Genomic DNA, 22,274 nt, shown 5'->3' on the forward strand with positions numbered 1-22,274 from the left:
AGTCTCTTCTGAAACCAAAGGTACTTCCCCATCAAAACTCTGAAATTTAACCTCCAGATTTACAATATTTTCAAACTCTAGAGATCAACAATTCTGAAATATCCCTTTCTAATAATTTCTCTTTCTTCCTTTTATGGAATCTGAGTTTTAGTCTCATCAAAACATCCCAGTCCCTCAGCTTCTCCCAGTTCCTCCACTTGTATAGCCCATCTAGGCCTCAGTGTCCTACTCATTAATCCTAGGTGCTGGAGGCCACTCCTCAGCTTTCCTCAACACTCATCTTGACAGTACAATATAAACCTCACTCCTTGATCTTCTGCCCTATTTGCTTGGTTAATCTCACTCTGGGTAAATTTAGCTTTCACTTTGTCCACTCTCATTTCTGAGCTGCCAGATGTTTTAGAGAATCCAAAATAAAGTGCTTACACGAAACAAATTCATGCACCATAACCCTAGTCGGGCCCTCCAAACCAGTCCACAGCTCTACTCATCTCTGAGTCCAATTTCCAAACCTCTCTCTCTCCTCAAGCCAGCAGCCTGATTCTCCCTCATTCACATAATGGCACAGTCAAGAGGAAGGCTTTAAGGCTTTCACAGGACTGCATTCAACACAGAACGCAGTTGTACAGATCAGCTCTGTGACTAGTTAAGTGACCTTAGCAAATTGCTCAATCTCGTACGTATCTCCAGTTTGTGGTTTCATATCTATAAAATCGGAATAATAGTATCAGTGTCTCACCCATATAGTGTGATGAAGATAAGTGAAGTAATGTTTATGAAGCTCTTTGTGAGGCATCTACTATAAAATGCTCGATAAATGCTGGATACTAGAGGACTATGATGACTTACTCCTACATACTGAAAAGACTGAAGTCATCTGATATCTCCTTTTTTCTACTTCAAACTTTCAATCTATATCCAAACTCTTCTCACGTTCTGTTGTTTCAAAGAGAATAAAAATATTTCATATTTTTGCTAATGTTATTTCTATCTACCTATGACTTTAACTCCATTTTCAACCACTTTGCCTGCAGCTTTACTCTGCCAGTCTCCTTTCCATTGGTTTCATTTTCCCAGCCTAAAGAATTTAATGCAACATTTCTCAACATTGGTAAAAACACCGGTGCTGGGGCTCCAGCTTTGAAGATTCCGATTTTAATTTGTCTGGGTGGGACCCAAGCTGAATAATTGTTAAAGCTAGCCAGGCAATTTGTAGCCAGGTTGGAGAAGCATGATTTATTGCCCTTCTGGGAAGATGTGATATACGGTTCATTATATTATGAGCCACCAGGGAGTTTGTTTTAATCTTCCTTTCTTTGGTAAATATTTTATCATAAATATGTTGGTAGTTTGGAGGGAGTAGTCTCATTATTTTTTTTTTTTTTAAAGATTTTATTTATTTATTTGACAGAGAGAGATCACAAGTAGGCAGAGAGGCAGACAGAGAGAGGAGGAAGCAGGCTCCCCACTGAGCAGAGAGCCCGATGCGGGACTCGATCCCAGGACCCTGAGATCATGACCTGAGCCGAAGGCAGCGGCCTAATCCACTGAGCCACCCAGGCGCCCCGAGTAGTCTCATTATTTAATAGGGCTGATAGAGTGGTTTGGGTAATCATTCCCTCCGCTATGTTTCTTTTTTTTTTTTTTTAACCGTTCTACAAAATTAGGGCAGGGGCACCTAGGTGGCTCAGTCACTGGGCATCTGCCTTTGGCTCAGATCATGATCCCAGGGTCCTGGGTTCGAGCCCCATCGAGCCGCCCGCATCAGGCTCCCTCCTCCGCGGGAAGCCTGTTCTCCCTCTCCCAGTCCCCCTGCTTGTGTGCCCTTTCTCGCTGTGTCTCTCCTTCTGTCAAATAAATAATTTTTTTAAAAAATTTAGGGCATAGATAGGTTACAGGAATATGTATTTTTTTAAAAGCTACACGGAGCATTCTAATGCACACTGTTAAACATAGATTAAATGCTTCGTGAGGGTAGGGCCCACGTCCATTTGTTCTCAGTCATATCATCAGCACCCACCCCCTTTCTGGCATGATCCACTATGCTTCTGTCCATTGCAGGCTGTCATCATCTATCTCTAGAGTTGGAAATTTTGGTATCATATAAGAACCTCCTCTTTATATCCAAACAGTCACCAGATCCTATCAAATGGTATGCTGATAAATGTTTGGCAACACTTTCTTCTTCACAGAGTTTGTCAGTGTCCATGCTGTCAACGCTCCTATCAAGGCTGATTTGCATCTACCAACATGACAGCGTCTAACGTGACCGTGCACACTTGGCTTTTAGGTGCCCGGAGCCCCTGTGAGCTTGCCTTGTTCAGCACAACCCCTCATTAACAACTTCCGCACAGTGTTTCTTTAATCCAGCTTTGGCGTCTTCATCCTTATTGGCCAGGGCAATGGATAACTGTTTCCACTCTCAGGTTCTGACCTTTGACTTCTCTATTTCCTAAACCCATGAAACCTAACTAGTCAAATCAGTGACAAATCTTGTGAATACCTACCTCAGAACTGTCTCCTGTTTCTTGAGCTTGAACTAGCTCATTGTTTACCACATTCACTGCTTGGTGCGGAAACAGTAAAGAACAGAACTTCCAAAGCCCCCTCCATGCCTCCAGAATCAAGTCCAATAATTTCACTTGAGGGTCCTTATGATCTGGCCTCCACCTTCCTTTCCAGCTGAACTCTTAGGGACTGCTTGAGTTCTGCCAGGCTAGATGCATTGCTTCTAGATCTCCTTACTTGGGAAATGTACATCAAGAGTATACAAAACATATCTGTGATATTTAGAGAATAATAATAAAATGCTCATATCCCAGATTAAATAATAAACCATTGATCGTATCTTATAAGTTCCCGGTTAGCTCTGCCAGGGTCTCTGCCCCTTTCTTTGCTCTGTGCCAAAGGTAGCCATGGTCATGAATTTTGTGTTAATTACATCATTGCCTGTCATTAGTGTTTCCAGGTATAGGTGTATTTATCTAAATAATACGATTTGGTTTTGTGATTTTAATATGAATAACATCATTCTGTATGTGTTCTCTCCTAAGACAGTTCTCTGGCTCAACAGTATGTTTTTAAGATTCATCCACATTGTTGCATTTAGCAGACCTGAGACAAAAGTTTACTTGTTCCTCTTCCTTCCAGAGTGCTTTTTCAGGGTGGGAGCCTGGAGGGAAATGGAAAAGAATTGATAAGAGATCTCAAAAGTGTGCCTCAGGGCGCCTGGGTGGCTCAGTTGGTTAAGCGACTGCCTTCAGCTCAGGTCATGATCCCAGAGTCCCAGGATCGAGTCCCTCATCGGGCTCCCTGCTTGGCAAGGAGTCCGCTTCTTCCTCTGACCTTCTCCCCTCTCATGCTCTCAGTCTCTCTGTCAAATAAATACATAAAATCTTAAAAAAAAAAAGTGTGCCCCAAAGAAGATTAACTTCTCTGCAGTTTCCTGAACCCTATATATGTGCACATTTATGGGCTGTTGGGGGTCCTGGTGCTTCTCATACCTCAGCAGCAACAGAAAACTCTGGGGCAGGAGGGAAAAATGCCATGAAACAACTATGAAACAACAGCCAAGAGCTGTAGGCTGTGTCTCCTGCAGTGCTTCAGAACTTATGAAGAGCTAAAAGCTGGTCTGAGAAAGTGGTGAGGCTAAGAGGGTTTGAGATGGTACGGGAGAGGCATCTGAGACACACTATTGCCTTGTAGGGATGCACCACCTACAGCCGTTATTCTGTCCGTGGACTTTGCTGTTTTACACTCACTCCTCTGTGTGTCTGCTGGTGCACACAGCAGGCAGAGTCTCTCCAGAGTCTAGGACTCTCATTCTCTCTCTCTCTCTCTCTCTCTCTTTTTTTTTTCCTCAAGATTTTATTGATTTATTTGACAGAAAGAGAGTGAGAACAAGCAGGGGGAGCAGCAGGCAGAGGGAGAAGGAAAACCATGGAGCTCAATCCAGGACCACCTGAGCTGAAGGCAGACGCTTAACCTACTGAGGCTCCCAGGTGCCCCTCTCTGTCTCTGTTCTAAGTAGGAGAGTGATTGTGGTGTTGTGAGGTATGCATGCTTTCAATTTTACCAGGTGACACCAAACTGTTTTCCTAAATGTTTGTGCCATTTTCAGTGAGAATTTTGTTCCAAATGCTCAAACACACTTCGTATTGGTACTGCCTGACTGTTTGGGGGAGCAGGGGGAGAAATCATAGTGAAATCGTATCTCATTGTTGTTTTATTTTGTATTTCCTTCCATGGTAATGAGTTTCAGTATCTTTTCATATATTTTTTCCTTTTCTAGAAAATGTTTAAAGAATTTTACGCATTTTTTCTTTGGCATGTATGTCTTTTCTTACTCATTTAGAGCAGTTCTTAAAAGTAAAAATTAGGGGGGTGCCTGGGTGGCTCAGTGGTTAAGCGTCTGCCTTCAGCTCAGGTCATGATCCCAGAGTCCTGGGATCGAGCCCCACATCTCAGGCCCTCTGCATGGTGGGGAGCCTGCTTCCCCTTCTCTCTCTGCCTGCATCTCTGCCTACTTGTGATCTCTGTCAAATAAATAAAATCTTTTAAATAAATAAATAAAAGTGAATATTAGTCCATCTGTAGTTATGTACCCTTCAGAAACCTTTTTCCAGTTTGTAGCCTGTCTTGTTACTTTCTTAATGGTAACCTCTGATGAGCTGACATTCTTTATTTTAACATAGTTGAATATATCATCCTTCAACTTCATCCTTTAACTTCATTTTCTGTCCTACTTAAAACCTTCCCTAGCTTAAAGCCATGAAAATATTCTTCTCTATTGTCTTATGCAAGTTGTAAAGTTTTACTTTTCATACTTAAGCCACTAAAATTGATTGTGCATGTGTGTGGGGGTATGTGTGTGTACAGGAAGTAGGAAGACATTATCTTTTTTTTAATGTGGGTAATTAATTGTTTTAGCATCATTTACTGAGTAGTTTCTGCTTTCCTCTCTGCTGTGTGATGTCCCTCCTGTCATGAACATAGTTTTTGTCCATTTTATTATCCCTGAGCCAATACCACATTGATTTAATTATCACAAACTTATATTATGATATAACCATGTTTCTCTGGCTTTGTTCATTTTCTACAGGAGTGTCTAAGCTATTCTTGACCCCCCCATTCTTCCATAAGATTCTAAAATTAGCTCACCAAGTTCGACAAAACACTTACTAAACACAGTTGAAATGGTGTTGACTCTCTAGATCAATATGGGGAAAATTGATACCTTTGTAATGTTAAGGCTTCCTATCCAAGAGCATGGACTATCTCTCCTTTTATTACTACCTTACAATAAAGTTGCATGATTACTTTATTAAAGGAATTACATATATTGGATTTATCCCTAGCTACTTTATATTAATTGTGATCGTGTTAATGGCATTCTTATTACTTTTTCTATGTAAAAAATGATTGGTTTTAGTTTAGCTTTGCTGCGCAATCTTAATTCTGAAAATTCACTAGTAGTTCTTTGGAGTTAAGAATTTTTTAACATAATTAAAAATTTTTTAATCATGAAAAAAAGAAAATTTGAGTTTTTCTTTATTGGTCTTTGTATCTTTTATTTTTTTATATTTTCTTACTATCCTTGATGCTATCTAGTACATTAAAGACAAATGATGATTGCACATATCCTTACCTTATTATTGATCTTAAAAGGAATTCTTTTGTGCCTTAAACTTGTTTATCATTGCTAGAAATATTTCTAATATGTGGCATTAGTTCTCTGATATAACAGTTTTTTATAAGGATTTTTTTTTTTTTTTAGTTTCCAAATATGTGATTTTTCAGTTGTTTTTTTACAACTGATTTTTAGTTTACTTCTCTGTTGTCTGAGAACATAATGCACCTGCATTATAGTTCAATATATAGCCAATATTTGCATAAATTCTCCCTGTGTTTGAAAAAAAGGATATTTTATATTATAAATATAACATGTTTTATAATACTTAATATTTTTGTTTTGTACTGTTCTATACATGTCTATTAGGTCAAATTTAACTATATTTTCAATCATCTATATTCTTACTGAGTTTATATGCTTTTTCTATCAATTGCTGAAGAAAGATCCTTAAAATTCACCTGCTATTATTGTTGATTTCATTAACTTTCGTTATTAGTCTGTCAACTTTTGCTTTATATATTTTGAAGTTATAATATTAAGTACAAAAAATCTTGACTTGTTACCTCCTTCTGATGACTTTTTAAAATTTTTTTTTATTTTTCTTAAGATTTTTTAATTTATTAGTTTGACAGATCACAAATATTCAGAGAGGCAGGTGGGGGGGGCGGTTGGGAGGGAAAGCAGGCTCCCTGCCTAGCAGAGAGCTGGATGCAGGGCTCAATCCCAGGACCTTGGGATCATGACCTGAGCTGAAGACAGAGGCTTTAACCCACTGAGCCACCCAGGTACCCTTTCTGATGACTTTTAAACTTCTATCATTTAAACTATCTTCTTTCTAATACCTTCTGGCAAATAAGAAACTTTGTCCACTGGTGTGCTGAAACTGACTCATATTAACTTGCAGGAGCCAATTGTGCACATCTCTTCACAAGTTAGTATTTGGTAATGTCACACTGGTGGCTTGAAATCAGCCATGAGGGAATATTGACACATGGAAATTAGCAAATGCCACAAATCAAGCCTTCTCATCCACCCCCAAGAGCTGGTTATTAAACATTTACCCGCACAGCTCTGACTTCATTCGATATTGATATAGCTACACCAACTTTCCTCTGGTTGGTGTTTGCAAATTATAACTTTTTCTATCCTTTTAATTTCAACTTCTCTTCCTATTTATATATGTCTCCGAAAACAGCATATAGTGAATTTTTTTTTCAATGCAGTATGACAATCTCTATCTTTTAACAGGAACATTTTGTCCATTTGCATTTAATGTGTCCAAATGTTACATGGAATATACTTAAACTAAAAAAATTATTAGCTGTTCATCTGAAATTCAAGTTTGCCTGGATGTCTTGTATTTTATTTGGTAAGTCAGGTGATTCTATTCCTATCCTGTTCCTAGCCTTAAGCCTCAGAATAGAATGGTACCAGATCATAGTAACAGTTAACAATGTGCCAGGCTGGGGCGCCTGGGTGGCTCAGTGGGTTAAAGCCTCTGCTTTCAGCTCAGGTCATGATCCCAGGGTCTTGGGATTGATCCCCACATCGGACTCTCTGTTCAGCAGGGAGCTTGCTTCCCCCCCTCTCTCTGCCTGCCTCTATGCCTACTTGTGATCTCTTTCTCTGTCAAATAAATAAATAAAGCAATGTGCCAGGCCTTCTGTAAAACTTTTGACATTTTGTCATTTAGTCTTCAAAACAAAACAAAACCATAGCATGCAAGTATTAATCCAAAACTATGGTATTGGAATTATTATCATACCCTTTATAGGTTAGAAATCTGACACATGTATAGGTGATTGCCCAAGTTTAGCAAGTGTCTCAAAAAGGCAGGACTATCTTACTATAACTTTAGCCCCACAGGTATTCAAAATGAAGTTTACTTTGCTACTCTACATGAATTGTGATGGGTCTTTGTGCATCAAAAAGCTAACAAGCAGAGATTTACAACTATTTCTGTTTAACCTGCCCCAACTCTGTTCTTCTTGAGTAGTTAAAATGTTTTTTGTTTATGGAAATATATGCACCAGTGCTATACATACAATTCTCTCTACTCAGAATTCCCACATACTCCAAGATCAGACTTACATGAAAGCACTAAAAATGATGAATATTGTCTTTCATGGTTTGCAGTATCAGAATCACAAGCAGCAATAAGAATTAGAATATAGAGATGCTGAGATAAATTACAGCTAATGTTCCAACTATATAGCACCCATGGAATCACAGGGAGAGAGATACTCCATGGTCCAGCATCCCCGCACAGCTGGAACCAGAAGAAAAGTGGGTATTTGGCACATGTCATTTAATGTGTCCCATAAACAAATCCACATTCTTACTTTCTTTTTTCCTGAATTTTGGAGAATTTTTTTTTCTGTAGGCTCTTGGTAGTTCTCTGTGAATTCCTATCACTTGTCTTCTTAATCCACTACTAAGCAGATCATGAACTTATCATGGACTGTCTCTGGCTTAAGAATTACCTGGTACTGTTCAAGCATAACCATTTGTTTTCCATACCACCGAACATTTGTGTCAAGCTACGCTCAAAAAATGCTCTAAACTATAATGTCCCATACATTTCTAAGGTACAATTGCAACTGGTCAACCACATATCAGATTTACTGGTAATATTCCATTTGGATTCTCTTATCCATAACCTGTGTGTTTATTTAAACTCTGGAAGGATTCTGAAACCTATGGAGATGGTGTCAAAAAAGTATCCATGATGTATTAAAAACTGGGAAGCAGAAGAAAGGAAAAAAATTAATAGGATTTAAGTTAATGTAAGGATGAGAAGATTAAAAGCAACTTAAGGGAGTTGGCCCCACTTGTATAGAGAGAAGGAAACTGCCTACCCAGAATGATTTGAGGGGTACTAAAAATCCAGTTGCTAGAGAAAACACTGCTGGCTTCCTTTTTAGCTCCTCAAAATAAGCCCCAGCTAGGCTGGCGAACAACTTGAACATAACTGTTCTCACCTCAGTTTCACATCCTGTTTACCTGACCTCAGCACTCAACCAGCTCCACTCACCAGTTTTTCAAAGTAATATACTTTACAGTTAACCGCAGCTTTTATAGAAATATCCTACTTTTCAAACTTTCAAGACTGGCTTATTTGGGGGAGAAAGGATTTTGCTAATTTTGCTTATGTACTCACATGAAATTCATTTCTAATCCTTAACATTTTAAACTTCCCTGTTTAAATTCTCAAGAAAATGTAGCACTCCGTGCAGAGGCAATGTGTTGATCTTGTAGTTTCCCACAATCTGTGTGACCCCATACAATGTACCTTGAGAACACTTGAGAGTCAAGGGCATTCCTGTGGTTCTGGAATCACAGCAGGAACAAGGCCCTGGAACCAGCAGTGGCTGCGCATGGACCTCAGCTATCGCCCATTATGAAGCGATGCCACGTGTTAGATGAAAGCAGCAGTGTGAGATCTTCACACTACCCTATGACAAGTACTTCCATTGGGTTTTTCTCCTCTCCCAGACAGAGAGGCCAGTCATCTTTGATTCTCCTCTCCTTCTCCATATGCCCTCCTCTCTCTCCCCATGAAGGGATGGAGGAATTAGCACACATTTCTGTTCCAAATATAGTTGAACACATGGCCCTGCTGGACCCCTGCCCCTACACTCCTGACACCACACCTGAAAAACTTGTGATTCCACCTATTCAGAGGTTACCCCCTCTGGACACACAAAAGAGACACCCCCTTTCTCTTGCTTACTTCTGTCCTGTTCCTGCCCACTCACCAAGTTGCATGTGCCCTCAACAAGAAATGCAATTCTGTACCTCAACGAATTTCTCAGATGAGATCAGTACCTCACCTATAAGATTAGGGGATTTTTTGGTTTTTGGTTTTTGTTTTTTCAATGCAATGAGGTAGAGAAGGAGCTCAATACTTAAGGTATAGAAAGAAAGACTAGAAAATAGGAATTAGGGTGCGTGGGTGGCTCAGTCATTAAGTGTCTACCTTTGGCTCAGGTCATGTTCTCAGGGTCCTGGGGTTGAGCCCCGTGTTGGGCTCCCTGCTCAACAGGGAGTCTGCTTCTCTGTCTCCCGTGCCCCTACCCCCACCCCCTGCTTGTGCTATCCCCCCCAAAAAATAAATAAATAAAATATTTTAAAAATTAAAAAAAGAAAATAGGAATTAGCAACCTTTATTTCTTATAATGGTTTTCCAAGGTGCTGACCCTTTTTGTTCTGACATACCAAATATAATGGCTAAACCTGATTTTGCAATGAGGAAAAAGATAATGCAACTGCTCTAATTCTTTGAGACAAGGGACCACTGATCACCATTCTCATAGAGTGTGATGTTGCTGAACAAATGCGTTTTGAAGGTGAGGAAGGCTGTGATGGCATCCTAGTTTCAAAAGCTTCAAAGAGAGAAACCCATGCATCGTTGACAGTCAATCGATCTGTATGCTGACTATTCAAAGAGTTTATTCACTTCCTATTTCATTAAGGAAAATCACTAGACATTTCCTTAATTTCTATGATTATCTTCTCTATCATTTATTCCAACATGTTTTTACTAGAAGGGGGTGGTATTATAGAAATTTAATGGGAACACATGTAGGAAGAAAGTTGGGAAAACAAGATGTAGAACCTCCTGTGCTTCTCACTTGATCGTGTAGAAAACAGTATGCTTAAAATCCATGCAACTTTTTGGAAAAACATTAAACAAGGCATTCAGTATATCTGTACAAGTTTTGAGGCATATTCAGGTGTGTTAAGCACAATGTACATCTTGTCCTTGCTCATTGGAAAATTTCTCAAGTGTGTAATCAAACATTTCTTCTAAGGTAGTAGGTAGACAGGAATATATTTGATCACAAAGAAGCTGAGCACTTGCATAAAGGCCATAACCACCCCCCCACTCATTTTTGGTAAGGTCAGGAAGTTTATGCAAGATTGAATTATTATTTTTGAAAATTTCCAGTCATTGATTTGATCCTGGAATGTTATCTACTTTCTCTCTGTGGAATTCTGTTCTTCGAATGGAAGTTTTTGTTCTATAGGAATTCCAGTAACTTTTCTCTCTACTTCTGTTAATTCATTCATTAAGGCACTGCAGCCTTTTCCCTTAGGAAACATAATGGGTTTGCTAAGTGCTTATACCAGTGACTGTTGCTCTCTAACAGTGCTGCCATAAAAGCCCCATTCCTTCCTTTCCTGTTGTCTGTTTTATTGTCACAATGTGTGTATGGTAATCCTATATTGTGAAGCTGCAGGATTAGATGGCTGGAAAATCTCTCTCTAGAAGTGAGTTTAGTGAGGAGTGGTCCAAACAGGATGGTTAAGGATCCACTTGAATATATAACCAAGAAAGAGACTGATTCACGGGCAAAGCTGAGCCATGAAATGGAAACTTCATAAGCAGCCTAAAACTGGAAGCTAACTTTGGTATAGGAAGGAAAAAAAATGATTTGACGGAGATGGTGTGGACTATCAGGGCTTCCAGGATGCATGCTAACATCAAGGCCATATGGCCACCAGCCTAGAACCTATAGTGGAAAAGATACTTTGGAATGAAGGGCTAGCCTCCACATTAGCTAGTAGATGTGCTTAGGCAATTTAATTTTAAAACAATAAATGAAGAATCAAAAGCCCGGTATTTCAGAGGCTTTTGCCACCCTACCCTTGGACAGATTTGACTTTTCCTTAGGATAAAGTCATATTTTAATTTAGTATTTGAATTCAGTGTTTGTTGAATTAAATTCCTTTTCTAGATACATGAAAATTTCCAAACTTGTCATAGCTATACCAAGTTGCAGGATTTGGGTTAGCTCCAGGGGAGAGTGGCTAAAGAAAAAAAAAAAAAGAAAAAGAAAAGATCCTCACCAGTTTAAACCGTCAGTGTTGACCACTTTTCTTAGCCTGCTAGAGGGTGCTCTGCCCATAGACATGTTGTCTTCCTTCCTGCACACCTAAATATTTTTGCCACACCTCTCATGAGAACCTCCCAACCTGTTGGTAGTCCATTCCACCATTGCAGTCTCAGACCTTCCTCAAATGATCTGTTTTGCTGAAAAATCACCGCCATCAACAAAAGCCAGTACTCAACATCTACAATTCCAAACAGAGTTTATTTTCCAAGAGTTTTCGGCATATTTTATGTTACATAGTGACACCTTCTGGTGAAGTAATACATCAGCAGGTCGGATATACCAGGCTCTATGAGCACATTGCAAACCTCCAAATAAAAAAGGAATGGAGGGGAACCCTCTTACACTGTTGGTGGGAATGCAAGTTGGTGCAGCCACTTTAGAGAACAGTGTGGAGATTCCTTAAGAAATTAAAAATAGAGCTTCCCTATGACCCTGCAATTGCACTACTGGGTATTTACCCCAAAGATACAGATGTAGTGAAAAGAAGGGCTATCTGTACTCCCTTCCAAATATAGTTGAGCACATGGCCACGGTCGCCAAACTGTGGAAAGAACCAAGATGGCCTTCAACAGATGAATGGATAAGGAAGATGTGGTCCATATACACTGTGGAGTATTATGCCTCCATGAGAAAGGATGAATACCCAGCTTTTGTAGCAACATGGACGGGACTGGAAGAGATTATGCTGAGTGAAATAAGTCAAGCAGAGAGAGTCAATAATCATATGGTTTCACTTATTTGTGGAGCATAACAAATAACATGGAGGACATGGGGAGATGGAGAGAAGGGAGTTGAGGGATATTGGAAGGGGAGATGAACCATGAGAGCCTGTGGACTCTGAAAAACAATCTGAGGGTTTTGAAGGGGCAGGGGTTGGGAGGTTGGGGGAGCCGGGTGGTGGGTATTATGGAGGGCACATATGGCATGGAGCACTGGGTGTGGTGGATAAACAATGAATTCTGTTACGCTGAAAAGAAATTTAATTAATTAATTAATTAATTAAATACACACACACACACACAGGAATGGAGGAAAAAAGAGAAGAAAATACAAGGGGATATGTTGATAGCTTTACATGTAGTATCAGAGGAATCCTCACCCAAATAGCACCTTGCTTTGTTTCAGGTAAAGTGGTAAAGATCTTTCAGGTAAAGATCTTTCAAAGAATTTTGCAGTGGGAATGGGAAAAAATGGGCCAATAGCTGGAGAGGAAACAGTATCAAGAGAATCCTTTAAGAAGAAGGGAAAAGTAATAGCATGTTTATAGGCCACTAGGAATAATCCAGCATAAAGAGGGGAAATAATGATGTGGGCAAAAGATAGAAGAGTTTCTGAAAGAATGTCCTCAAGAGGTTAAAAAAAGGAAAAAGAAAAAAGAAAAGGGTAGGATCCAGTGCATAAGTGAATGAATAGGCCTTGAGTAGGAGCACACTGCTCTTCAAGCAGTCACGGGAGGGAAAGCAGAGTGTATAAACTCGGATGCGGTCAGTGAGCAGATGCAGTGCTGAACACCGATCAAATCCTCTTCTTGCTCCTCTTATTCTTAATAAAATGTGGAACAAGGTCATCAGCTGAAAGTGAGAATTGGCAAGAAGTGCAGGAAATCTGAGAAAAGTTGTATGCAGTTCTCCCAGAGAGTGAGAAACTCAGTGGACCAAGGAAACTTAGTATGATCCTAGTTAAGTATTATACATTGAAAGTGAATCCAAATGGTTGTTTTTCTCCATCCGTGTTCAGCTACAAGGGTGCGAGTGAGGAGGAAGAGGGCTGAATTTAACATGGTTATGGTTTTACCTCTCAATTACAATAATTGAGAGGCAAGGGAATTGAGGACTTGTCATCCTAAAGAGATAGGCAATATTAATATTATTTCCCATTGATATCCATGGTTTTAATTGGTTCCATTTATTATTTATTTACTCTTGAATAAATTGAAATTATCTAGAAATGCTGACTTTACTAAAATATATGCATAACTCATCTTCTTTCTGTTCTTTTGGTTTTCATTCACAAAGGAATCTTTTGTCTTTTCACTTGGGATATTATCTTTAATAAGATAGCTGTGTCCAAAGCCTCTGATATTAAACCCTATAGAAAAAAATTTAAAAGGAGGTTGCAATAATATAGGTGAACAGGACATAGGAAACTAATTTTTATGGCCTAATGGTTTTTTTAATGAATCCAATTCATACATATATTGTAAAAGACTCATTACTAGTTCTACATGAATTTTTCATGAATTAACTTGATGAATATATACTGCGTATGTGTCCTGTCCAGACCCTGTACTAGGTAAGCACCAAGGTGAACTGGGGAGGGGACAACCTCATAATACTCAGGTATTTGAAGTCTAAAGGGGAAAATGTATTTACAACAAATTATTCTTCAAGCAAGCACAGCAACACAAATTTCATGACATTTGTCCATCTAATTTACCACTATATGCCATCCTGGGCTGAAACATAGTAGATATTTAATGAACACTGGGGAATCAGTAATTTAGTAGAGATCTGAGCCACACTAAAACAATGCAAGGGATCAATGAATGAATTCTGAGTGTGGGTTCTAAGAAAGCTTAGTAGGAAGGAAAGAAAGCTTAGAAACTGACCCATGAAAGAAGAAGAAAAAGAGAAGCCCTCTAATTTGAAGGCACAGACAAACATGAGAAGAGCATTAAAGCATGGAAGCACAGGAAGTCTTCGGGGACGCGCATAGTCTTGTCTGAGGACTGAGGACAAGGTCGTGAAAGAGCCTGGAAAGAAGGAAGACAGATACCAGGAAGTGGCCTGCATGGACAGTTGGATAAAGGAGTTTTTACTGAGTGCTTACCCTGTGCGCAACAGTGTTTTAAGTGCTGCCCAAGCAGTAACTCCTTTACTAATGTCACAGAAACCCTGTAAGAGAGGCACTGTCGTTCACCATTTTACAGGGGAGGAAACTGAGGCACAGGCAGGTCAAGTGCTTCCAACTTGTGCAGCTGGTGAGTCACAGAGCCAAGGCCCTGTGCCCCACTAGTGCTATTAGAACATTTTGACTAGTTGAGCAGCATATGATTTCTGTTGCTATTACATTTTTCTTTCACAAATTATGAACATATTTAAATTAAATTTAGAAAGTAAGCAATGAATATTAACTGTCTCTTGCCTATATTTAGAAGTTCTGAATAAGCAAATGTATTAATTTCCATTTTTCTCTTTTCCTCATTCAGTGATATGACTATTTCCCAAAACTATTGGCTTAGGATTGTTTTCCTGGTGATTAATCCATAATATGATATAGTACGATTGCATTTATTTTTGTCCAAATACATATTATAATTAACTAAATTTTCTAATATTCTTGTACTCTGGAAAAAATAGAGGGGTTTTTTGTTTGTTTTTTCTGAACTCACTTTGCCCTTCTTTTTCTTTGTAACTTTGAACTTCACCCAGAAACAGCTGTTGATGGCAGCCAATTCATCATCATAGAGCTTAGACTCATGTTTTGTCAAGTATTTTCAGCCTCAAAAGGTTTTCTAATCTTCTATTAAGTATGCTCCTTTTTTATAGCAGGTCATTCAACTATCAATTCATTCTCATCAAACTTTTACCTACTCTTTCTAAATACTTATATAAAGTAAAAATATCAAACACATGAAAATACATCCAGAGAATCAAAGTTCAGTTCAATTTCGACATTACTATTTAGGCAGGACAGAGGATAACATCTAATGATCTAATTGTTTTTGCCAAAGCTTGCTTCCATTAGCTCCAATAAATGTCAGCTCTTTTTACTTCTTTGGAATCTGTAGCATTCCATGTTTCAGTTCTTTAAATTTGGAATTTATTTGATTGGAAATCCTTGGGAAAGATAGACTTTGTAAGTGTGGCTAGTTCTATAAATATTTTTGGACCCAGGTAACCCTAGTCCCTGTTCTCAGAGACTTTGCCTACTTCTTTTCTAGTGATGACTTGGGGTCAAGATGCAGGCAGAAGATTCTGATCCATAAGTGATTAGTATCATCACAGGCAATCCCCTGTAGTTGTCTCTATGTAATTTAGAGGAACACAAGCTGAGGTGTCAGATACTCATGTGAAAAAGGACGCCAGAGAAAGATGGAAGATGGTTAACCCAAAGTAGAGAAATGTTTAACATAGGGGAAACAGGAGGAACTGTGAACTTGGCCTTTGGTATTCCAGAGAGCAGAAATAGGACTAATGGGTGGAAGCTACTAGAAGATAATTTTCATCTCAAAGAAAGAATTACTACGTAGAGATTTTAAAAATGAAATGAGGTGCTTCCTTTATGAGGCAGACAACCACTTGTAGAAAATTTGTCATGGATCTCCCTTAGCCAGGAGATATTAAAAATTCAATGTCCATATAATTCATTTTCCAAACAAGGATACATTTGAGAATGAAGGGATAGCTGCAATAAACCAGGATATCCCAAGCAAACCAAGTCTCACTTCATCCTAATTCACCCTCATTGTTGATCACCAGTTATGTGTACTGGACATGTGGAGAATAGGGAAGATTGACCCTGGTAAGGAAAAGGGAACAGGTCAGAGCTCATAGGACTCTGGGACACAGAGCAAATCTGTAGTTTTTTCACCACCTTCTATTCCTATCCTGACAGAATGAAGTCCAAAGGCCCAGAACAAGTAGATCTATGTGAGAAAGCCTGGATATGAGTAAAATGTTAAGATCCTGAAGAATCCAAGTAGAAACAATGCCAGGACAGGGACATTCTTCCCAGAGCCGGGGGGAGGGGGAAGTAAATACTATTCCCAAAGCAAGTCATCCAGAGAGTTCTACTAGAGCATAACATAAAAAAGTAAGAATAGAACCAACCCTAAAGGGCAGAGCTTTGTGGGGGGTGACAAAGTGGAGAGCAGGACCAGCATTGTGATAGGCACTGTGAGAAGAAAGAAGTGCAGAATGTATGGATAGCACAGTTTTCCGAAGTATGGTCTGTGCTTACTCTATCGGATAGGCCTAGAATTATCTAAGGATGCACATTTTTTCTTCCATTCTTAGTGGTATTTGAAATTTAATTACAAAAACTTCTCTGTGGCTTACACTGAAACTTGTGAGTGCTTGAAAGTTTACTAAAAATTAACATTCCTAAGCTAGAATTCCCATTTTACTAACTGTAGTGGGCACTAATGGCTGTACACTCAGCTCCTATCCCCTTCTTGGACTTGCCAGTGTTCAATGGGCACCTTCCAGTCTGCCATGCAGCCAGCCTAACTCAGGGGAAACTGGCCACCTCCACAGTTAGAATGAGCCACGCAGGGTAATTCCAGTCCCCTGCTCTGTGACCATTCAACTCAAACCAGTGGCATTGGTGTATCCCTTGGCAACCGGTGTTGGTCCGGACATAAGGCGTAAGTCAGCCATACTTTAGGGAAAGGTTGTTTTTCAAAATGAACAAAGGTAATCAAGTTTAATTTGGTGGAAGCCAGCCTACAGATCAAGTCACCACATGAGCGGACTGAAAAAGGAAAGGAGAAGGGCAGAAAGGCAGAGATAGAGCTCCACTTTCCCCAGGCATTCCTTACTGTTAGCTTTCCTTTCTATGCAATAACTTCCTTTTTGTTTAAGCCATTTTGGAAATGGGTTGTCTTGACTCTTCACCTGAAATGCCCTTACAGATCCATAAAACAGAGGTTTCCCAAGCCTGCATGCATATAGAATTACCTCGGGACCTTCCAAAGTTGCTGATGCTGCGTTCCACTCAGAGATTATGATTTATTGGTTTGATGTGTAGCTGGATGAGCAAAGTAATCCATACGCTCCCTTTCTTCCTGGAGAGTCCTAAGAATTTATCACTGTCCGAGATTGACAGAGTCCTCTAAGACTCCTCAAAATGCCAGAGAATATGTATGTATTCCCTCAGGACTTGGTCCACCCTCTCTAAAGAAGGAGGGACTTTTATGCTTAGTGGCAAGACTTGAGTTGCTCTGCAGCTGCTAACCTTCTTGTATTTCTGCTTGATTCCCTTGTCTGTGCCAGAAGACTAGAGTTTGAGGCCCTTCTTTCTTTAGCAGAGTGGGAATCTAAGTCTCAGTAAGCCACAAGCTTAGGATCTCAAGGGGCCATAGTGAATAGTCCCAACTGTTCCTCAGTCACTCCTTTCTTAAACGGAAGACAGATAAATGGAAAGAGGTGAAACAGGACAGGAGGAATGGAGATCTGACCACTGTTAACAGGCTCTGACACCTCCAAGCCTCAGTATACCCTACCATGTGATAAACTGAGAAAAATCGTGTCCGTTTCATCAATATAGCAGAGCTTTTGTGAAATAATATAACACATGTGAGAGAAATTCAAAGTAAGAAAATATTCAATGAATGTAAGTTACTGTTATGAAAGGTCCAGAGAGTTAAAAATGAAGCCTAGACCTAACCCTAATTGATACAGCAATGCCAGCAGGATGAAATGGCTCAGGGAGTGAAATCCTCTGCCAACCTGATCTCTTCATAGGCCCCTTAATTTTTCCTTTAACGTCCCCCCATAAAATATCCTGCTCACTCTGTAAAGTCAACTCTAACACATGTTCTTGCCCCAACCCACTTTCACTGTGCTGCCCTCTAAGCCCCACCATACAGAAATCCTAGGGCTGCCACTAATAGACAGGAAGATTGTTTTGTTGCATTTCCCCCCCAGGCTTCTAGAAGCACTCCACTTCCTCATCCAGAGTGTACCTCTGGGTACCACAATGTGCTCTCATTCCCCACTTGAATTATAATGTCTATCAAAAGAGGCATCTCTTGGGAGGCTTGAGTGCTAAGTGGGGAGTGATTTTTAGAGATGTGTGGGAAATGGTTTCAATATTTGGCAGCTCCTAAAGGAAGATGATTTGAGATGTTGGTTTAAAAAAAATGCACTTGATCAGCTCATTATGCTATTCCCTTATTTCTAAAAATGCCTCGTCACTGAAATTTGGCAGTTGAACGAAAGTAGAACTTGAATAAATCAGAGGATTATAACTTTTAGTTTATTTCATTCATTTATCGTATGTTTCACATATATCAATGTATATATTCACCAGGAAATCAATCTTTCTTTTACAGATCTCTCCATTAAAATATACCATTCTGAAACTAAAGACATAGACAATGCCCCAAGAATCGAAACAACCGAAAGTACTGCAAAAATGTACAAAGTGTCAACCATGAAACGAATATTCGATTTGGCCAAGCATCGAACAAAAAGGTCAACATTTTTCCCAACTGGGGTTAAAGTCTGTCCACAGGAATCCATGAAACAGATTTTAGCCAGTCTTCAAGCTTATTATAGATTGAGAGGTAAGGAAAGAGATGGAAACTGTTTAGCCTCTCTTTCTTTTTATCTTTTTCCTTTCACTTATCTATACGTTGTCTTTAGCCCCCAATTTCCCAAATCTATTATTTAGTCACAAGGGTTATAAAAATCAGTCAACTAATCTGAGAGCAATGAGTAGTAGACATTCAAAACTACGGTAGATACCTGCTTTACATTTAAAATAATGTCCTATGCAACATAGAACCATTAGGCATTTAACAAGTCATCAGAAGGTCTTAGCATCTGAGTATTATCTCTTTGTTTTATTTTTGCCAAAGCCCAATATTGAATTTTAATGTTATTATTATGAAGTGAGAAGCACAGAATGATTGCAATGTCAGGAATCTGAGCAAGTTGATTTATGACTTAAGATTTCATTTTTCAAAAGCCACATTACAGTCCAGATCCTCTCTCCCTTCTTGTTGAGTTTAAGTTGTTTATTGCTGATCCAGCAAAAAGGTCTGAAGTTTGGAAACTTGGTGACACACCCAAGTGCAGAGGAGTCACAAATTAACAGTGGTTATCAAGATATAATGCAGGGGTTGTTAACAGAATTTACAACACAATTACTGTGATTTCCAGCAGAGTTACAGTGCAGTTTTCACCCCAAGTCAGCATAACGGGATTCTTGTGGCTTTCTCAGAAATCATTATGGAGTTCAATCACACCACAGCTATCAGCGGATATCCTTGTCATTCACTCACTACAGATGAAAGTCACCATGACTTCTTTAAATGGAAACAAAACAAAATACAATCGTTAGTAGATACTATTAAATCCCCCAGGTTGCTCCAAATAATGCAAAATATCTTAGCTAGCTGGAAGCCTAAACTCAATTCATCTTACACCAGAAAGGTGAAGGGTTTGCTGAGGTCCACCTTCATCACAGGAGATAATTTTTTTCCAATCCAAAAAACACAACCTGCTCTGCTCTATTGTTTTAAGTCCATTACCTATAACGTGCTAGTTCAATTCTAGCCTGCAATGTATTGCAAATTACAACAGCAGAGAACCTCTCTCATGATACCAACGTTCTACAAAGTTCTTGAGTATCTCCATCTGTAAAATATACAAAGGTTAAGTTAGTCTGGGAGTTTTTGCTGGGTTTTGGAGGCATACGTAACAGTCTCAAAAATATCAAGCCTTATGTTCCTCATATGTCTCATTTTATGTGGAAGAGACATTTGCTTTCTCACAGAAGCCACACCCACAGACAAATGACAAGTGCTGGATCACAGTCAGAAGGAGAACTCTAATTATAGAAAATGAAGCACACTATATTATTATTCTGAGGTCCTAGCATGGCACCTCTGCATAGCAGTGTCTGAGTAAATGCTTATTGATGGATACAGGAGGCAAAGAGGCCATTGGGAATGCAAAGAAAAGACAATAAATGCGTAAATTATTCATTTTGAATGTGCCTACACATTGATCAGATAATGACGCTGGTAAATTTCATGTTATTTGTTCATGAATGGAAGTGAAATATGTAGCATATGCATCACGTAGAATATGAGCACAACTGCTATTTTCATATAACTTCTAATGCTTTATGACATTCACAAATAGGATTCATCGCAGGTATTTATGAAATAGGCTATTTATTGCTGCAACCAAATTTTTAACTCTGAATTTTATTCATTATTCTTGATTAGGTTTACCTTTTTCATTCTTGCTTTCCTGGATGAAACAAACCACTGTTTTTATACCCACAGGAACAACAGTCCATTATCTTTATGGTTGCCCCTGGGTGATATGAAATTTTACTATTCATCAGCATGGGTTTCTTAAGTCTAGCAAATTGGTTCACAAAGAAACAAGAAATAAGACCCAGCTACAAAGTGGTGCTCCTTTGACAGAGTAACACACTTCTTGTTTTTGTTACTGCTTTTACAAAATTATCTTTTGACATCTTTCAAACTTAGGAAAGAAAGCTTCCACATTCATCAAATCAAGTGGAATATTGAGATATTTCTTTCTCTAATGCTTAAAGCAACACAAATGAAAATGAGCTGAGCTTCATGGTAGACTCATAATCATACTCATCCCAAAACACAAATTCAAGACAGGCAAGCTTGTTTCTGGTAGCCTTCCAGGGGAACCCTGTTCTCCTCCCTAGGCAAACTCCCTTCAAGTCCCCATTCCTCTCTATCTCCCTCCCTCTCTTCCCCTCACTCTCCTCCTCTTCCTCTTCTTCTTCCTTCTTCTTCTTTCTCCCTCCACCCCTGTCCCAAACTCAATACCAAAAGCTACATCTTTCTTTCACATTAATATATGCCTTAGAGAAAGTTTAAGATAGAGGGCATCCTACTTCCTGCTTCTCTGTATGTTGTCCAGAGACCAGCAGCATCACCAGGATTTGGCTGCTTGTTAGAAATGCGATCTTGCTTTAACCCCATCACATCTACTTCCAGAATCTGTATTTGAATAAGATCCCCAAGTAATCCATTTGCACTCTAAAGTTCTAGAAGCACTGGTCTAGAGAACATCTAGCAAACACCCCCACAACAGAAATTTTAAAAATGAGATAACATGCTCAGTCAGGGCCATCATTGGTGGCAGAGCAGGGTTAGAACACATCATTCTGACTCCTACTCCAGTGTGTTATCTCTCCATCTAATGCTTACCCAACCTGGTGGCAGACATTTTTACATACCATTGGTCTAACCTAATCCTTACAAGTGTGAGTGATTATCCCAGGGCATGCCAGCCTCCAGGATGCATGTTCCCTGGCGTTCGTCCCACATTACCAAATAGCCTACAGTATAGCTTTCAGCCAAAAGATTAAGACTCTGGTCAGATTTCAGACATCGGCCAGCAACAGTGGAAGACTAAAGAGGCAAGGTCTAGGATTTCCCTAGAATCTATGCAGAAATCTCTCCCAGTAGATTTAGGGAAGGATGGTGATGTAAGTTAGATAACAGGAAAGTTAAAAGGTTAGAAAAACCCAGCTTTCAGAGGTTTTCAGACTCCTCTAAGACCTGAGATCCTTTCATACTTCAACTTTCAAGGGTTCTTTTGATGCTCTCTTGTAAGGATGGGGGAACTCTCCTGGTGGGACATGGGCTCGTGACCCTGTTCTCCCAATCAGACAATTTCTACACCTCCTGCTTTGTGCTAAGCTAAGAGGTCAGAAAAATGACATCAGAGCAGTCACCAAAACAACCTGCCCCTCAGAAAGTCTAAAGAAAAACTACTGGTCCCTGTTTCATCTTTCACATTTTAATCCTATAAATGACAATGCCCCGGGGAAATAATTCTTTTTTTTTTTTCCTTTTCTTTCTTTCTTTCTTTTCTTTTTTTTTTTTTTTTTTTTAAGTTAAACTCCAGTTGGTTAACATGTGGTGTAGTAGCTTCAGGAGTAGAATGTAGTGTTTCATCACTTACATATAATACCCAGTGCTCAACACAAGTTCTCTCCTTAATACCCATCAC

At 39.3% G+C, this 22,274-nt stretch overlaps 1 protein-coding gene across 1 annotated transcript in view; it reads left to right on the forward strand.

The window, feature by feature from the left end:
• The window catches only part of IMPG1 (interphotoreceptor matrix proteoglycan 1), a 127,972-nt gene that overhangs the window by 5,260 nt on the left and 100,438 nt on the right, over positions 1-22,274 (forward strand). The window contains 1 exon segment of the mRNA XM_059177249.1: positions 18,590-18,823. Within this exon segment, the coding sequence (XP_059033232.1) occupies positions 18,590-18,823 (234 nt within the window).

This window comes from Mustela lutreola, chromosome 6 (assembly GCF_030435805.1).
Source record: "Mustela lutreola isolate mMusLut2 chromosome 6, mMusLut2.pri, whole genome shotgun sequence".
NCBI lineage: Eukaryota > Metazoa > Chordata > Mammalia > Carnivora > Mustelidae > Mustela > Mustela lutreola.